Consider the following 15,987-nt stretch of genomic DNA (forward strand, 5'->3'; position numbering starts at 1 on the left):
ACTTTGCCACCATCCCCTAAAATATCAAATTACATTTATGTTGCTAGATATTAATACAAAAATAAAATTATACAGTGAAATATTACTTTAATAAAGATAAAAACATTTCTTCATCTTTATATGTTACATTTTACAAGAATTTACACATCAAAAAAGAATTCCTCTAATTTCATGCGCCATAGAAGAAGAAAAAAGTGAGGCTTTCCCCTAGATGAAAAATTATACATAAAAACTAGAAAAACTGAAAATCAAATTTAACCCCAATTGATAATTCTTAGATTACTTTATATTTTTAATTAAAAAAAGAAGATTAATTTACATTTACCAAAGAAAACTTTACATGCAGACTTATCTTACCTTTCTCTAATTGTAGCCTGGCACCCGTAACCAGCCAATACCCTGGACTATTTTCAGGTCCTTTGCACAATTGCGAGGTTTCCACAAACTTCAATAGCTTTGGTGTTTGAACCGGCACCGGCGGTCCAGTAGGGTACACGGAGGAGTCCACCACAACAGCCGCCATCTCCTTTTCTTTAACAGGGTTGCCTGTTAAAGATTGGCTAATGGCTGAAAGTAAACCAGAGGACCTTTGGGAATACCCAGAGGCGGCTTGTGCCCAACTTGACCGCACTACGAAACAATTCGAGACCTTAGAAAACAATAGTCTGAGATGAAGAACACTCTTGGAACCATGTTTTTTGACATGGAGTTGAGCACCGGTGACGATGAAGGCAGCATCTTTGCCGGCAGTCCTCCATTCTGGGTTATATTTGATGGGGGCCGTGCATATGTGGGAGAACTTTTTGCGGTGAATGGCTTCGAAGAATCGAATATCAGCTTTATCGCCTGATACTTGCCAGTATTGTGTGTCGTCCATTTTGTTTTCGAATGTTTGTGGTAGTGTCGATAGATGTTGAAGGTGAATAGCAAGCCTGGGGATTAAATTGAAAGCTTTTTAAAAACCCAGAATATTACTTGGAAAGAAAAGGTCAAATTCTATAATAAGACCCTATATTTTGGTCGAGTGTCATTAATAGATATACCTATTGCATTTCATGCCCTCAAGATATAAGCGCATCCCAGTGACTGGCCTCATCCCTACAGTGACCTGCTAACACTTGTTATTAGTATTTTGTAGGGTCTGAAACATGAAAATTTAGATTGACATCTGTTAGGACATTGGCATATTTGACATTACATCATCAGCACAACCATTAACCAACATGATGATAGAAAAGAAAGGAATATTGTGGGTATGATGTACCTGAGAGGTATTTACATAAAGCTTAGGACCCATTAAGTTGAAGTGAAGAGCTGGTGATGAAGAAGCCCTATTTGTTGAAGGACCTAAAGGGAGGTCATTGTGAATGGGAGCCCAAATCTTTTGTGCTTGGAAGTCAAGAAAGTATCGCAGTTCACCTAGCGGAGGCTTGTCTGCCATTACATTTTAAATTACAACACATCATGAATATGTTGATGAGGTTTTTAGAGGCTTAGTTTTGAAGAAAGTTAAAACTTACATCGAAGGTATAAATTGATGGCATGTGATAAGAAACCTTTGCCAGGGACATTTTTAAGTAGAGAAGTGATTGGAATGAAATTAAAATGAATGGCATCTGGCATTCCTGCAACTGTTGGAAGCCACTCACAATGGCTACGAGCTTCTGGGTCACCTCCTCTCTTTGAACCTATAACAGTGATTCCCTGCATAACCCAAAACCCCTCATTCACTAAAATTATAAACTAATTAAACTCAATTCCGACTAAATTTTTTATACATAATTTACATGTGATGAAACTCCAATCTGTACATTTAAAATCCCAAAAACTCAACCTTTACCAATAATGGTCTATTATACCTAATATTAGTATTTAAGCACACTAATGTTAACTTAAACTTTATGCTATGCTATTCGACTCTTTATTTTTTAAAAGGATTTCCAAAAATGTAGTGAGACTTACATCTTTGGTATTAATGAAAGGGTAGCCATTCAAGGCAATAGATTGTTGATCAAAGATATTGAAAGCCTCTGGTATCTGTATACAAACCATTCACATTATTAAGTGTTATATCATTTCTCTAAAACTAAGTAGGGAAAAGGGTGGTATTGCTTTGAAAAACCTTTTGCTTTTGATCTTTGGTTTTAGGGGCAAATCTGCAGGTGCCCGTAAACAGTTGATCACCAAGATCATAGAGATGTTTTTTGAGCAGTGAAGGCTCCAAATTGGAAGACTTGTCTTGCCTTACCAAAACCACGTCATGGCCACCAATACTTAGCCCCACAATGACGTGAGTCCCGTATTTCTCAATGAATCTGCCAAATAATTTCCCCCCAGTTTTGGTTTCACATGCATGAATATTAATCAAATAAGGTATATTGGTCACAGCCTTCCATCAACAACCAAGAAGACTAACAAATTTATATATAATTCCATGCATCAATAAACTACTTACAATTGTCAACTAAATGCTAGCCGATGTGTAATTTCACTGATACATTATTAGTTTGACTTACTATGAAAGGAAGGTGTAAAGAAGAGAAACATGAAATGATTAATTTTATAGAAATTAATTAAAAAATTTTGAAAAAGGCAGATGTTTTTGACATTTTTGAGTGAGAAAACATGGTATTTTTGAACTGTTCAAATTGATGGGAGTTGAGTGATGGGATTTTTCTAGTAGCTGATTTTGCTGACTTTAGCTAAACAGACAATTTATTTTCTTGTCAGACAAGGAAAAAAAATGGCCATCTTTTGACAAGAATTCTAATTTGACCATTGAATATTGGAATTAATTATCATTTCATCAAGCAATCTTTTGATAATACATGTACGTGGTACTGTAGTGAAACTGAAGGAAGGAGATTTCAATTTTTGTTTTGTCAAGGATTTCAATTTCAGTCTTGAAAAAAAGGGGTTAATTTGCAAATTAGTTATTTTATAGTGTTATATTCAAAGTTTTTTTTGGAATAAAAAAATTTATACTACAAGAAGAAGTCAGAAAAAAGGAAAGCCACTGATATGAGAGAAAAAAAAAAAGAAAAAAATTATAAATAATTTTTTAATAAAAAATTTGTCTTAGGTTAATACCAAAAAAGAAAACATTTTGTAACAGATGTTAATGTTAATGGCAGAATGGTCATTTTATAATAAAATGATAATATAAATTATTAAAATGTAAAATTTTAAAGATAAGTGATTAAATATATCCTAACAAAATAAAATAACTATTTTTATAATTTATCAAAAAAAACATATAACAAAATAAATTAGATCAATGTCCCAATCTAAATAATTAAACAGTTAAATTTCAAAAAAATATATATTTTAATAAAAGAAGTTGAGGTACCTTGCTAGGGCATAAGGACCCCAGGTAGAAGGAAGATCGTTAAGAACATGAGGAGAGAGGAGAGGATAGCGATGAATATGAAGATTAAACAAAATAATGTAATATCCATCGATTCCCAAGCATTTGGTATTGGCTGCATCTTTCCCCCATGATCCGCTTTGAAACCCAAACATTGTATTGAATCTCCCCGATGGTATTTTCCCTGGTATGCTGCATTTTTTGTTGAAAAACTCCGCCATCTACGTACACACCCACCCACCCACCAATCATACACACACAGACACACTAAGATTATGGGTTTAAAGATTGAGAGGTACATCAACAAAAATGAAAAACGAGAGGAAGAAATTGGTATTAATTACCTGATTGAAATCTAGAATATCAGACTGGTAACGAGTTCGATCGCCCTTATCGCATTTAATATCGATGGGAACATCTTTGATGGAACCGAAACCGGGTATGGCGATCTCTCTTTTATCAGTTTCGTCGAGTAAAATGAGCCTCTCCTTGCCTTTGCAGTACTTGAGTCGAAAATCCATTGTTGTATCGAATCCTCTTCCAAGGCTGCTAAGAGCCTTGTCAACTATGCCAATATTGTTGCTCATCTCGCTTTCCCTCCTACGAAGGAAAAGCTTGTGTGGGTTATTTAAGAGAACGTGGATAAAGACTGGGTATTATATTAGGGTGAGAAAGCTTTGAAATCGTACATTGTATAATGAGATGATTGAAGACCAACAAGGAAGTTTCTTCTCTCCTTTCGTTTTCATTTCTGGTTTTTGAGCTCAAGTTTGAATTTTTTTTTTCTTCTAAATTTATGATTTTCACAGTACACAGAATTTAATATTTCATTCATCATGCATGTTAAATTTGATATAAATTAATATTTTTTTAACTATTTTTATATATAAAAAATATTTAAATGCTAAATATTTATTGATAGGTAGAGTATTTTAAATTAATATGATAGAGATATTGGATTGATTCAAAAATTTACATTCAAGAGAAGCTTAATAATATTGATAAAACGTTTGAATCGTTAAAGTATCCATCATACAAAAATATACAAAATGGTGTAAGTGAATCCCTACCGTATTTTATTATTTGATCTAATTCTATCCTTAGTCTATGTACTTTTTGAACTTTCAAATTTCACTTTCTTTGATTTCAATTTTAGGAATTTAATCTTCTCTATTCTTCTAATTTAATCGAAATTTAAAAATATTTAACATTCAACTGAATCTGTTTATATTCAAAGATTTGCTTTAAAAATTAAAGTTCAATTGATAAAAATGTATTCAAATTTAATAAAAGTCAATTAATAATATTATCAATTGAACTTTAATTTTTAAATCAGACAAGTAAAGGCACTAAATTTCTGAAATTAAAAGGAAACAGACTATATTTCAAAAAATCAAAGAGTACAGGGACTGAAGGGAGAATTAAACCTATTTGTCCTAGTGAAATAATTGGTGCTTGAAAATCTCTCTTTTCACACTGACTGACTTTAATATCATAAAATCCAATTAACATTCTCATTGTTGAATGTGAGCAATAACTAAAGAAGTCCAAAATTTTGCGTACACACAAGGGTTCTTTTATTTATTTATTTATTTTTTCTTTTTGCATTATCATTGGATTAGAAAATTAAAATTATTTATTTATTACTTAATTCACATGTAAAATTTTTAAAATACCAACCATACCATTTTCCAAATAATCATATCTTAAAATATGCATATTTAATTTTTGAATAGATTTTATTTATTTCATAATTTTAATAAACATCTAACAAACTCTATGACTTTTAAAAATATTAATTATATTACATATATTCTATCACAATTTATAATATTTTTTAAAATTCAAGTGTGACTTTTAAAATTTCAATTCTCAAACGTAAGCAGAAAAAGTATATATTAAATCTTTAATATAAAGAATAAATAAATCTCACTGTACCTTTTTTTATTGACTTGAAGACCAATGGATTTAATTTATACAAAGTAATGAATATGTGTTTAAAATTTAAATAAAAAATCCAAATTGTAATAAAAGACTTAATTAATATAATATTAATATTTTGAAGATTTAATAAAATTAAATTAAATTAACTCTATATGTATGAATGTTTACATTCATACTGTTTACAAGGAAAAAGAATGTTCACATTCATATTACGTGAGACACTTTTGAACATTTGCATGGTAAATATAGACAATTCAGTGGCCGACGTCCTCAAGGAAAAGCCCTTAGAGAGGAAGAACAGTTAATGGCGGCTGCGCATCTTGTAATAACTCCAACAAAAACACGTTTATGGTAAGTATTAAATATTCTCAAATGATGAGAGACCACGTCAACTGAGAACTATAATTAAGGAACAATGGTAGAAATAGCAGATGGCAAGCTTTGGTTAAAGCTTTTTCTTGAGCCAACAATTGCATTCAGCTTTTAACTAGTACTGGAAACCGTTTGAAGCGGACAGTTGATAATTGCTTAGAAAGTAAAGTGTTGACTGCAGTACCGGTTTTAGTTGTGATTACGATGAACACAATAAAAAAAATAGAATACAGAAAATTGTTTACTGAAGTTTAATTTTTTAACATCTGTGAAGTTTAGTTTAGTGAGTAAATTTACTATCTTTAACCCTAATACAATAAGTGATTCAAGTTTTATCATAACCCGGTATAGCAACCTCATTTATGTACATAAAGATCTAAGATCACTCGCCTCTAAGTTCTCTCACCGAGAACTTAAACACTAATTGAAACTTGTCTATTCTCTTAATATGCACTCATAAAATACATTCCACTATGAATAAATTAGTGTTTTCATTGCTCAATTATAAAATCTATACTAATCTCTCAAATTATAAAAGTTCAAGATTATACTAAAAGATCAATTACAATTTGAGACTATTGTTCTCAAAAGCTAAAATTACATGAGAAGAAATTGTATAAAATTGTGATTCCGTGTCATCCATATCCCTTTTCAATAAGAGAATGACAAATAAGATTTTTCCTCTTGATTTTCAGCTTTTTCCTCCTAAAAACAAGTAAAATCTAATTTGTCATTCTTCTATTGGAAAGGGACAGGGATCACATGAAATCACAATTTCATACAATCATTTCTCAAATTACATTAGTATTTTATAGTAATAAATAACAAAGTAATTTGGACTATGTGAAGATAAGTTCTTTAATGTTTCTCTATCCAACATCAATAATTTTATCAAAAAATAATATAAAATTAGCCAAATTAAAATTCGAGATTCAACTCATTATCTAATTAAAATTAATCCAAACAAAATTAGGTATATACACTTGCTGGAGTGCACTGCCAACAAGGAACTATCTTTACTCCTGTGATTAACAAGTTCAGTTTGGCTGCTTACTCTGTGGGAGAGAACCTGATATTGGGGAGCAGATGTTCTGTTATTGCCCCATTGCTCCATCAATTTGGGGGCATATTATGCAAAGATACAACATAATTCGGCAAACTAGAGCTAAACATGAAATGTAAAATGGACCATGAACAAATTAGAAGGTAAATTATTTTCTTCTATTTGCTCTTCGTCTTGCTGGGCATGTGTCACGTCTCGGCATAATTTGGCATCCATTCGAGTCACTAAAAAGCAACAAGTACCATCAAGTGGTCCAAGTCCCAACCATACTGCATAGAGGTTTTGAGCCTACACCAGCCCATCAAACCATTGGAAGATTCTAGATGAATGGACGTAAGCTTGTCCACATTTGTTCACACTCCTTGTATACCATTTATTATGAATAGTTGGAGAGTTAATAAAAATTAGATCTTTACCGTCCATAGTAGACCTTGTTACTTAATCTCAACCGAAGATTCTTTAGAGCTTTGCCTATAAATAAAGGGTTTCCCACCTGTATTTGTGCACACACAAGTACTTGATTAATTATAGCTCCCACCCCTCTTAAAGGTTTTTTTACCAAGGTTCTTTCAGATGACCTGGTTCAACAAGTGCATACTCGAAAGTTTACTTAGACATACTTGTATGTATTTGCCAAATCGATTCAACTTTTGTTGTCGATTGTGCTTCACCAAATTGTTGCTTTTCTTTTTCCTGGGACAAAAGCATGCAGTCCAAGAAGCTCTTCAAAATGATGCGATGGATCACCTTAACAAAGCAGACTATGAGCAACAACAAAATAAACCAGAAAAATGCTGCAATGAAGTTCCTTAGAGTCACCAAAATCCATCGCTAGGCACCAAAAGACCATGCCCAAAAAACTAAAAGGAACCCAAAACAGTGCTGCACCAAATTAACATGGGGCCCAAGCTCATCATCCTGATCAATATCTCCCACTGCATGCACTTTTTCAATTCCATTTACTAACCCAACGTAAACCTTATGTAGCAACTGTTCATCTTCAATGTCAACCGCCATCAAAAGAGACCGGGATGATGAGCGAGATGAGGTCATACACTCCCACCCTGTTTTGGATTTAAACTTAATTGTAATCCCACATAAATTCAAAAACACGAATCGGGCATCTGATGTCATTGCAGTTGACAAAAAATAGTTTCATCGATCCTCTTCTGATGATTAGTTAAATTAATCAACCATGTTCAAAGTATCCACGTCAATCAAAACTAAATCTCCCCACATTTCTGCAATTCTTTTAAAGGGGTTACGGTTCCACACATGAAGAGGAAGGCCATAGATCCCAAGCCATGTAACTCTTTTCTCGATGAGCGAAGAAGTAGTCCATGGCACACTCAGATAACTGAGACCAGTTTGAACCCTCCTTCTCTTGTCAAGTTTTACCATCGGCAAAAATCAACAAAAACAAATTCCCTGATATCCATAGTTTATGAAGGGGAAATTAAAATCACCTCTATAGTTTCTACAACATATTCAGAGAGGAGAGGAATGATAGTATCATTTTAGTTTCAATGAACTTGTTTTTCCATAATTCAGACCCATAGACATGAGACAAACTTATAATGTTTTCACCTTTGATGTGTATTTTAGCCTGAAATCTCAATGGCCTTAACCTTAGGTTTCTTGTCTTCCTCCTTGGGGACCATTTTCCATGCTAGCCTTAACTTGATCCATCTTAGCATTCTCGGGCAACCTGAACGTCCTCAACAACTTCCCACTGCTCCTCTCAACGTGGTGCCACTTGTCCTTCTTCTTTTAGTGCTCCTTGCTTCTCTCCCCACTTATCTAAACAACCCTCCCTTCTTCAGCCCTTGAAGGATTGCTTTGAACACGTGAGCTTTGGGTGTTTCCTTCTAATCAACCCTCGCGTTGGCAATGACCGAAGCTTCGCATGCTGAAGATGATGATGGCACAGTGTTTGCCAATGCAGAGTTGAAGAACACATCTAAAGGATCCCATACAGAAAATAAGAATTCAATCCCAAAGGATCCCATACAGAAAATAAGAATTCAATCCCAAAAAATAAGAAAGTGAAAGAGGTCCAGGACTCGATTGATAAAGACGAAAGCAAAATTAGAGGTTAAAATTAGTAGTTGACTTACCAAAAATGAAATTAATAGTTTGCTGATAATCATTATAGTTTACTCAAAATTCCATTAACTTAGCATTAAATCATTTAACTCTATTATCAAAATTTATCAAATAATAATCCTTTCCAATAATATAATATAATTAATTTATTAAATTATAATTATAAATATTAATTATAAATTTATAACACAATAAATATTAAATTGCAAGTTAAAACTAAAGGCGTTCATGGTTCAAGCATAAGTATAATATTAATATATTTTATGTTTCCTCAACTCGGATCGACCCACAATATCAGCCTAAAATTTTTTCCAAGTCTATTTTAGACCTGTCCATTTTTTTTAATTTTTTAAAATATATTTATATTATTTTAATTTAATATATTTTAATTTATTGAAATTTTTTATATAGTGATCTTTAACATTATTTTAATATTTATATTAGAGTAGTATTATATATTTAGTATAAATTTTTTTATGTGTTATAAATTATATAATATATAAAAAAAATAACATAATATAAAATACTATAAACTTAAAAATGGTCTGGGCTTGGGCCTTGAATATTTAAGCTTAAACTTGACCCATATTTTAAATGGGCCAAATTTTTTTATCTAAATTCATTTTTCAAGTAAAACAATTTATTTTTTTAATTTTTTAAGGACAGATTAAATTTCGAATTTTATCAAAGTAGAGGGACTAATAGCAAATTTTGACCACCAAAGCGAAGTAGCTAACAATTTCCAAACTTCACGCGGTTGAGCGGCCAGAAGCGAAGCAAGGAAAATCCATAAAATTTCCCCATTTTTACTACAATTTCCAGTTTACCCTTCTCAGGCCTTTACCAAAGAGTCGTACTATAAAAACGAAATTGCTCACACTATTCTAAATATCAAATTTCTTTACTTTTTTTAATTAAAATTCAATTATGGTGAAACCGAGTGAAAATGGGTCTCAGTCAATAGCACCCTTTCTAAAAAAATGTTATGAAATGGTGGATGATGAGTCTACTGATGCGATAATTTCATGGAGTCAAAATAACGATAGTTTTATAATTTGGGATATGACTGAATTTTCAGTTCATTTGCTCCCTAAGTTCTTCAAGCACAGCAATTTTTCCTCTTTCATCAGGCAACTCAATATTTATGTGAGTCTCCCCCTGCTTCTTCTTTTTAATGGTTATCTTACTTTCTCAAAAAAACATGTCGAATTGGGGGCGTGGGGTGTGTTGGTGTCTGAGTTTGGATTTTGGACTTTTAAATTGCGTTTTGAGTGTTTTCTTTTTATGTCTGTTGTGTTCTTGTTTTCTTGTTGAAGCAAGTCTTTGCTATTCTTATGATGGAATTTTCTTTTGATGCTTTGTGTTTTCTTTTTTTGTTGCTTAGGTTTGTTGTTAAATTGCTTTTTTTATTAGTTGTGTGTTTGGTTTAATTCTTGTGAGAGCTTGGTTGTGGTGTTCAAGTTGAAGTTACTGGGAATTTAAGTTTCTGAGTGTAAATTCATAGAGGATTGTTGCTTGTTTTCAATTTCTAATATATAGGAATAAACTAGAAAGGAATATTTGATAGCACTAGCGGTATTTCTGGGCAATTTTTATGACTCAATTTTGCTTCAATGGTGAGGTAATTATTAGTTTGAATTTTGCCAAACTAGAAAAGGCTAAAATGGTATTGACTTAGTTTCTTTATTTTTAAGTTTTGCTAGACAAGTCATTTGATTTTGATGGGATATGGTTCAGGTTCAGTTCAATTGAAATTGCAGTGTAAAATTTCTTTATGGTAGCAAGAAAATTAGGGTTAGTAAAGAAAGAAGTATGGGAAATGGAAAATTATTTGCTGTAGAATGTTGAAAGAAAATGATAATTAAGCATATTCCACAATATGCATTTCTCCATTTTGATGCTTACTATATTTTCTAATTTAAAAATAAAGAGAAGAAAATAACTAATTATTTTGTATTATTAGGCCAATATTAGTAGGCTCAAATTCATTAGAGACAGTCTACTGATTGACAGTGGCTAAATTTTGGAGCCCTTCCAGTCCTGTCAAAAAAGTATGAGGGGGTGAAAGTCTTGGTCGAGTTAGGAGACTGTAATACCATTTATGGTTGCCTTCCATGTTACTCGGCATATTGGAATATTCCTGACATAGATATGTTCAAGTTTTACAATGTCCAGATATGCATCAGATACAGGCTCTGATTAACATAGGTTACCTTTTTTACTAAATTTGTTAGAATTGGCAAAATCTAAATGTTGTCTAATATCCTTTAAGTTAAATTTTGGAAAAATTGTTGAAATTAATTGGACTGCTGTTTTTTTATCAGTCATTCACTCTCTCTTTTCCTACTTATTTCGGCACTTATTTGTTTTAGCACAATGAAATGATTAATTCACTGGACTGTCTCATACAATTTTAATGATTTATTGCTTCTTGCTTATATTGGAGGTGTATAAGGTATTTCTGCATGTTTGTTCTACCTTTTCCATTTTGATTTTGTACTTCATTGCCGGGTGGAAGAGCGGCAGAATCAAATGCTTATCTTTGGCTTTTTTTTTAATGCTAGTATTTAGAAGGTACTCATAATGCTTGGATTTTTTTGTTTGAACTTTTTAATTCATTGAAAACATTAGTGACCCTTAAAGTTTTTTCCAGGGTTTTAGAAAAATTGATACAGACCGTTGGGAATTTGCAAATGATGGATTCGTCAGAGGTCAAAAGGACTTGCTTAAGAATATTGCTAGACGGAAACACTCCCCAGGATCTGAGCAGCGTAAACCATTGCAGCAGCAGCCACTACAGCAGCTGGAGAACACTGTTGGATCATGCGAAAACAATGAAAACACTGCACTGTGGAAGGAAGTTGAGAATTTGAAGACTGATAAAAATGCTCTGATGCAGGAATTGGTTAAACTTACGCAGTTCCAGGAAACTGCAGACAATAAGGTTCTTCTCTTGAAGGAACGTCTTCAAGGAATGGAGAAAAGTCAGCAGCAGTTGTTATCCTTCTTAATAATGGCTATGCAGAGCCCCGGCTTTTTGGTCCAACTGATTCAACCAAAAGAAAATAATTGGCGCATGGCTGAACCAAGCAATATGCTAGAACAAGTTACAGAAGATGGTGAACCAATTGCTTCTGATAATATGATAGTAAGGTATCAGCCTCCGATGGATGGAACATCAAAGCCAGTACTTGCACCAGTGGTAGATTGCGAAAATCCTCATGAATCTGATAACTCTTCAGATGGAACAAAAGATTTTTGGATGAATATTGATTTCGTGAAAGTGCTTATGGATGAAAGTCATACACCTTTCATTCCCCCAGATATACACGATGATGGTGCGTGGGAAAAACTTCTTTTAGGCAACACATTTCTAGAGAATAATGACAGTGGAAATCAAGATAAAGAAAGCCCCTTGAACTCTGGTATGGAAATGGAGGTAACAGATTCCGAAACCCATTCAGAAAAGTCGTGTAGTTTTGAACAGTTACTACAAAATATGGGGAAATCCCAGAACCTAGAGATTGAACCACTTGTAAATGGATCGCCATTAGAGAAATCTCCAGACTTGGAACTTCTAACAGACCAAATGGGCCATTTGATTTCCGAGAGTACTAAACCGCACCGAACTCCTTAGAAAGGTACTCTTGGAAACCTTTTAGCAGAATGCCTATCCTATATCCAATTTATATACATTTATATTCTTCTTTTCATTACACTATATCTAAATACATGCAGCACGATCTTCACAAAAGGACTGCCTAGCAATATATAGAACAACCAGTGAGTAATGGAGGATGATATATGGTAGTTTACCTTTGTTTATGCCAAGTAGTTGTAGCTATCAAAATGAAGTTATCATTTTAAACTTGTTGGTCCATTTCTAAGTTATTTATAAACATAGGTTAGATATAGTCCTTAAACAATCTCTACTATTCATCATAATACCAATTATGTATTTGCCTGAGAATATCTGTCTATAGAGTCCCTAATTGTTATTCGGTAAGTGATAGTTATTGTGGCCGAGATGTGTGAGCCTGAATCAATACGGGACCATTATACATTCCTCCCTTTATTTTACTTTTTGTTTTTGTCCTTTTGCTTATTCACTTATATGGGGATAGGAGATTCCTTTTTGGTATTCAAAAGGTATATCTTCTAAAAATAAAGAAAATAATATTGACACGTGCTCCAGAAACATAATAATAAATACATTGAATCTTTTGCAAATTAGTTTGTTATATAGTTTAGATAAATATATAATATCTTACATATGTATGAATGCGGATTGGCAGACACTTGTTCATGTTGAAATGGTGATTTACTCATTCGTACAGGTAAAAGGAGAGAATTACATGAAGATTTGAGATTTTAATCTAAATACCAACATGAAAAATATTAAAGGAAACCCATATTTTCAGTTCTTAAAAACAAAGCATAAAACTTCTAGGGATGGATAACCTTAGCTATGCCAAAAGCAGCAGCAGATGCAATGGCACCAATGAGAGCAGTTTGGAATGCGCTTTTTACCGGTTTGTTGCCGGTGAAGTAACCTTTGGCGTAGCCGAAGATGAGGAGTGCAGCAATGGTGATGACCACTGATGCAGCCACCGCATCCTGGGCTCTTGGAATGAACATGTAAGGAAGGAGTGGCACCAATCCACCCAATATGTAAGAAACGGCAATGTTGAATGCGCTTTGTAATGCTCTTCGTGGATCTGGCTTCTCTAGCCCCAGCTCAAACCTGCATATGTTTACAGCAGTGTTTTACCAAATATGTTGGATTTTATGAAAACAATGGGTTCCATCAATATCCAGCAAAATGTTCTAAAAGAATAAATCTATACATGATTCCACTCCCATTGAAGGAGAAGGGAATGAATGTGTGTTGAAAATATATGGAAATCTTTGTTTGCAACCAAAAAGAAGAGTTTTTTTTCAGAAGAAAAAAAAAAAAAAAAAAAAAAGCCCCCCCAAGTAGCATGCCAGAACCTGTTCCAGTCTGAACCGGGCCACATGGGGGCACTTTCTGAAAAAAGAGAAAAGTGCATTGATCCGAATATTTCAAAAAGCAAATTTGGCATTTTGCTCTACTTTTGGAGAGTGAGAATTGGGCCACACATTCACTCAATTCGTCAAACACTATTCACTATTCTCATAGATACAAACACTTAATTTCATCAGCCCGAGGCGGTGTGGTGTCAAAGAGTCAAAATCCCAACTCAACTGTGTAGTCCTTTTTATGTCTTTTGAGTTTTGAGTTTTCATTAGCCTATGGCCAGGAATTGCTTAAATCATGGATTCCACTCGTGAAGCAAAACATTGGTTCAATCCTTAAACTGGAATCAAAGGTTTTCTCTATTTACAACATCGAATTCTTATCATTACCAATTTAAGCTACGAAAGTATGGTAATAATTACAGGCATACGTGATAAGCAAACTTACTTCATCATGAAATCAAGCCAAGCTTGAGGCCTTTTTCTTAGGGCATTCACCACAGGTGCATATTCATGTGGCTCTACCCCATACTCTGCTAGTATTTCAGCCACCTCAGCAGCCTCTGCATTTTCAGCCACGACACAATTTGCGACACTCAAATGAATCTCAATCCTTCAGAAACTTAATCAAATGACTTAATTTTTTTTATTAAAAAATTTAATTATTACCAACATCAGGCACACTGATAATTTCTTCTTCCTCTCTTTTCAATTCCCTCGCGTAATGATCGGCTTCACTTTTAGCCGCAAGATACCTGCAGAAAAGGAAAAAACTACGTAAAATCCTAATAATAACTTTCACTCTTTTTCTTGCAGTTTCTTAGTAACCAAACAGCACCCATTTTCGAACTTATCAAAACAATGAGAGGTATATATAGAGTTACCCGCCAAGTCCCATAGAGATGGCTCCAGCGGCAACCTCAGCGATACCAGCGGTAATAACAATGGAAGACGAGGCATTGGCGCCAGACAATCCGGCGGCAAGAGCAAAGGGCACAGTTAAACCATCGGAGACGCCGATGATGATGTCGCGGACGATCTCTCCGGCGGTGAAGTGTTTTTCCTTGTGGTGATTGAGAAGGGTTTGCTTCTCGGGTTCAATGGTAGCTCTGCTGTTTTGAGCAGCCATGCTTTTTGGTAAGTACTCGAAATAATGAAATGGAATATGAGCGGTGTGTGTGGGTGTGTCTTATGTACAAGGTTCTGTACCAAAATGGGAACAACGTTTGTGCTTCTTTGGCAAGTGTTCACATATTCCAAAATTGTCTACTTTTTTACTAAATATTATTGTCCATTCTTGTAATTTGTGGTTATAAGTAGAGGTTTTATTTTATTTTAATAATCTCTTTATAAATTCTAATCATATATATATACTTTTAAGATAATGTCTAAAATTACTTATAGTCTTTCTTCAATCCATAAATACGAAGATAACACGTTTCAACGCAATCGAATTCACGTCTTCTTACATTAGCAATAATTTTTATACCAATCGAACTAAGACTCAATTGATATTTTAAGGTTTTATTTTATTTGGAAGAGTTTGGGTGGAAAGGAAAAAACGCCCTACTCCAAAAAGAAATGCATAAAAATACAAGCCCATCTCTGATTATACGTAAATTTGAGTCATAGCTTAGTTAACATCATTATTATTATAACAATCTAATTACATTTTAACTCTAATATCTTCTAATTAGTTAGTTTAGGAGTTTCATTTTAGTCACTCAAGTATTAAATTTCAAATGACGGTTAACTATACACGCCACATTATGTTTCCACTTTCTTTTTTGTCACTCAACTTTTAGTTTATTTTCATTTTGGTCACCCAAAAATACATTTTCTTAAGTATTGATTTTGGTAAAATAATAAAGGATTAAAGTGAAAAAGTGATAGAAACTAAAATAATAACAAAAAATTGTCAAATTGTACTTATGTATCTTATTGTCAAAAAGTATAAATTTGTGTTTTAAAATACAAATTTTTAAATATTAAGATTCAAAATTATAGCAACAAATCGGTTGACATTATCGATAAATAATTTTTTTTTCAACAATTTATTTAATTTATTTTTATGTTTTTGGAATTATTTTCAATAATTATCAATAAAAATTATTGTTTTTAAAGTTGTCTACGAAAC

At 33.1% G+C, this 15,987-nt stretch overlaps 3 protein-coding genes across 4 annotated transcripts; 1 reads left to right on the forward strand and 2 right to left on the reverse strand.

The window, feature by feature from the left end:
* Positions 1-268: 268 nt before the first annotated feature.
* On the reverse strand, positions 269-4,136 carry LOC107913505 (MACPF domain-containing protein At1g14780). The gene is made up of 8 exons (XM_016842120.2): positions 3,712-4,136; positions 3,350-3,588; positions 2,123-2,315; positions 1,963-2,037; positions 1,521-1,704; positions 1,265-1,434; positions 1,044-1,108; positions 269-932 (listed from the first exon to the last, which is right to left on the reverse strand). Exons 1-8 carry the CDS (start codon positions 3,952-3,954, stop codon positions 311-313), a joined length of 1,791 nt encoding a protein of 596 aa, XP_016697609.2. The 5' UTR covers positions 3,955-4,136; the 3' UTR covers positions 269-310.
* Positions 4,137-9,625: 5,489 nt separating this feature from the next.
* Positions 9,626-13,454, forward strand: LOC107913506 (heat stress transcription factor A-8-like). 2 transcript variants are annotated; one of them, XM_016842122.2, is made up of 3 exons: positions 9,626-9,998; positions 11,506-12,493; positions 12,591-12,915. In XM_016842122.2, the coding sequence occupies exons 1-2, from the start codon at positions 9,780-9,782 to the stop codon at positions 12,487-12,489; spliced, it is 1,203 nt and encodes a 400-aa protein (XP_016697611.2). In that variant the 5' UTR covers positions 9,626-9,779; the 3' UTR covers positions 12,490-12,493; positions 12,591-12,915.
* Positions 13,159-15,103, reverse strand: LOC107913507 (vacuolar iron transporter 1). Its single transcript, XM_016842124.2, has 4 exons — positions 14,735-15,103; positions 14,520-14,605; positions 14,299-14,413; positions 13,159-13,596 (listed from the first exon to the last, which is right to left on the reverse strand). The coding sequence occupies exons 1-4, from the start codon at positions 14,977-14,979 to the stop codon at positions 13,299-13,301; spliced, it is 744 nt and encodes a 247-aa protein (XP_016697613.1). The 5' UTR covers positions 14,980-15,103; the 3' UTR covers positions 13,159-13,298.
* Positions 15,104-15,987: the final 884 nt, after the last annotated feature.

Source organism: Gossypium hirsutum, chromosome A13 (genome assembly GCF_007990345.1).
Source record: "Gossypium hirsutum isolate 1008001.06 chromosome A13, Gossypium_hirsutum_v2.1, whole genome shotgun sequence".
Classification (NCBI taxonomy): domain Eukaryota; kingdom Viridiplantae; phylum Streptophyta; class Magnoliopsida; order Malvales; family Malvaceae; genus Gossypium; species Gossypium hirsutum.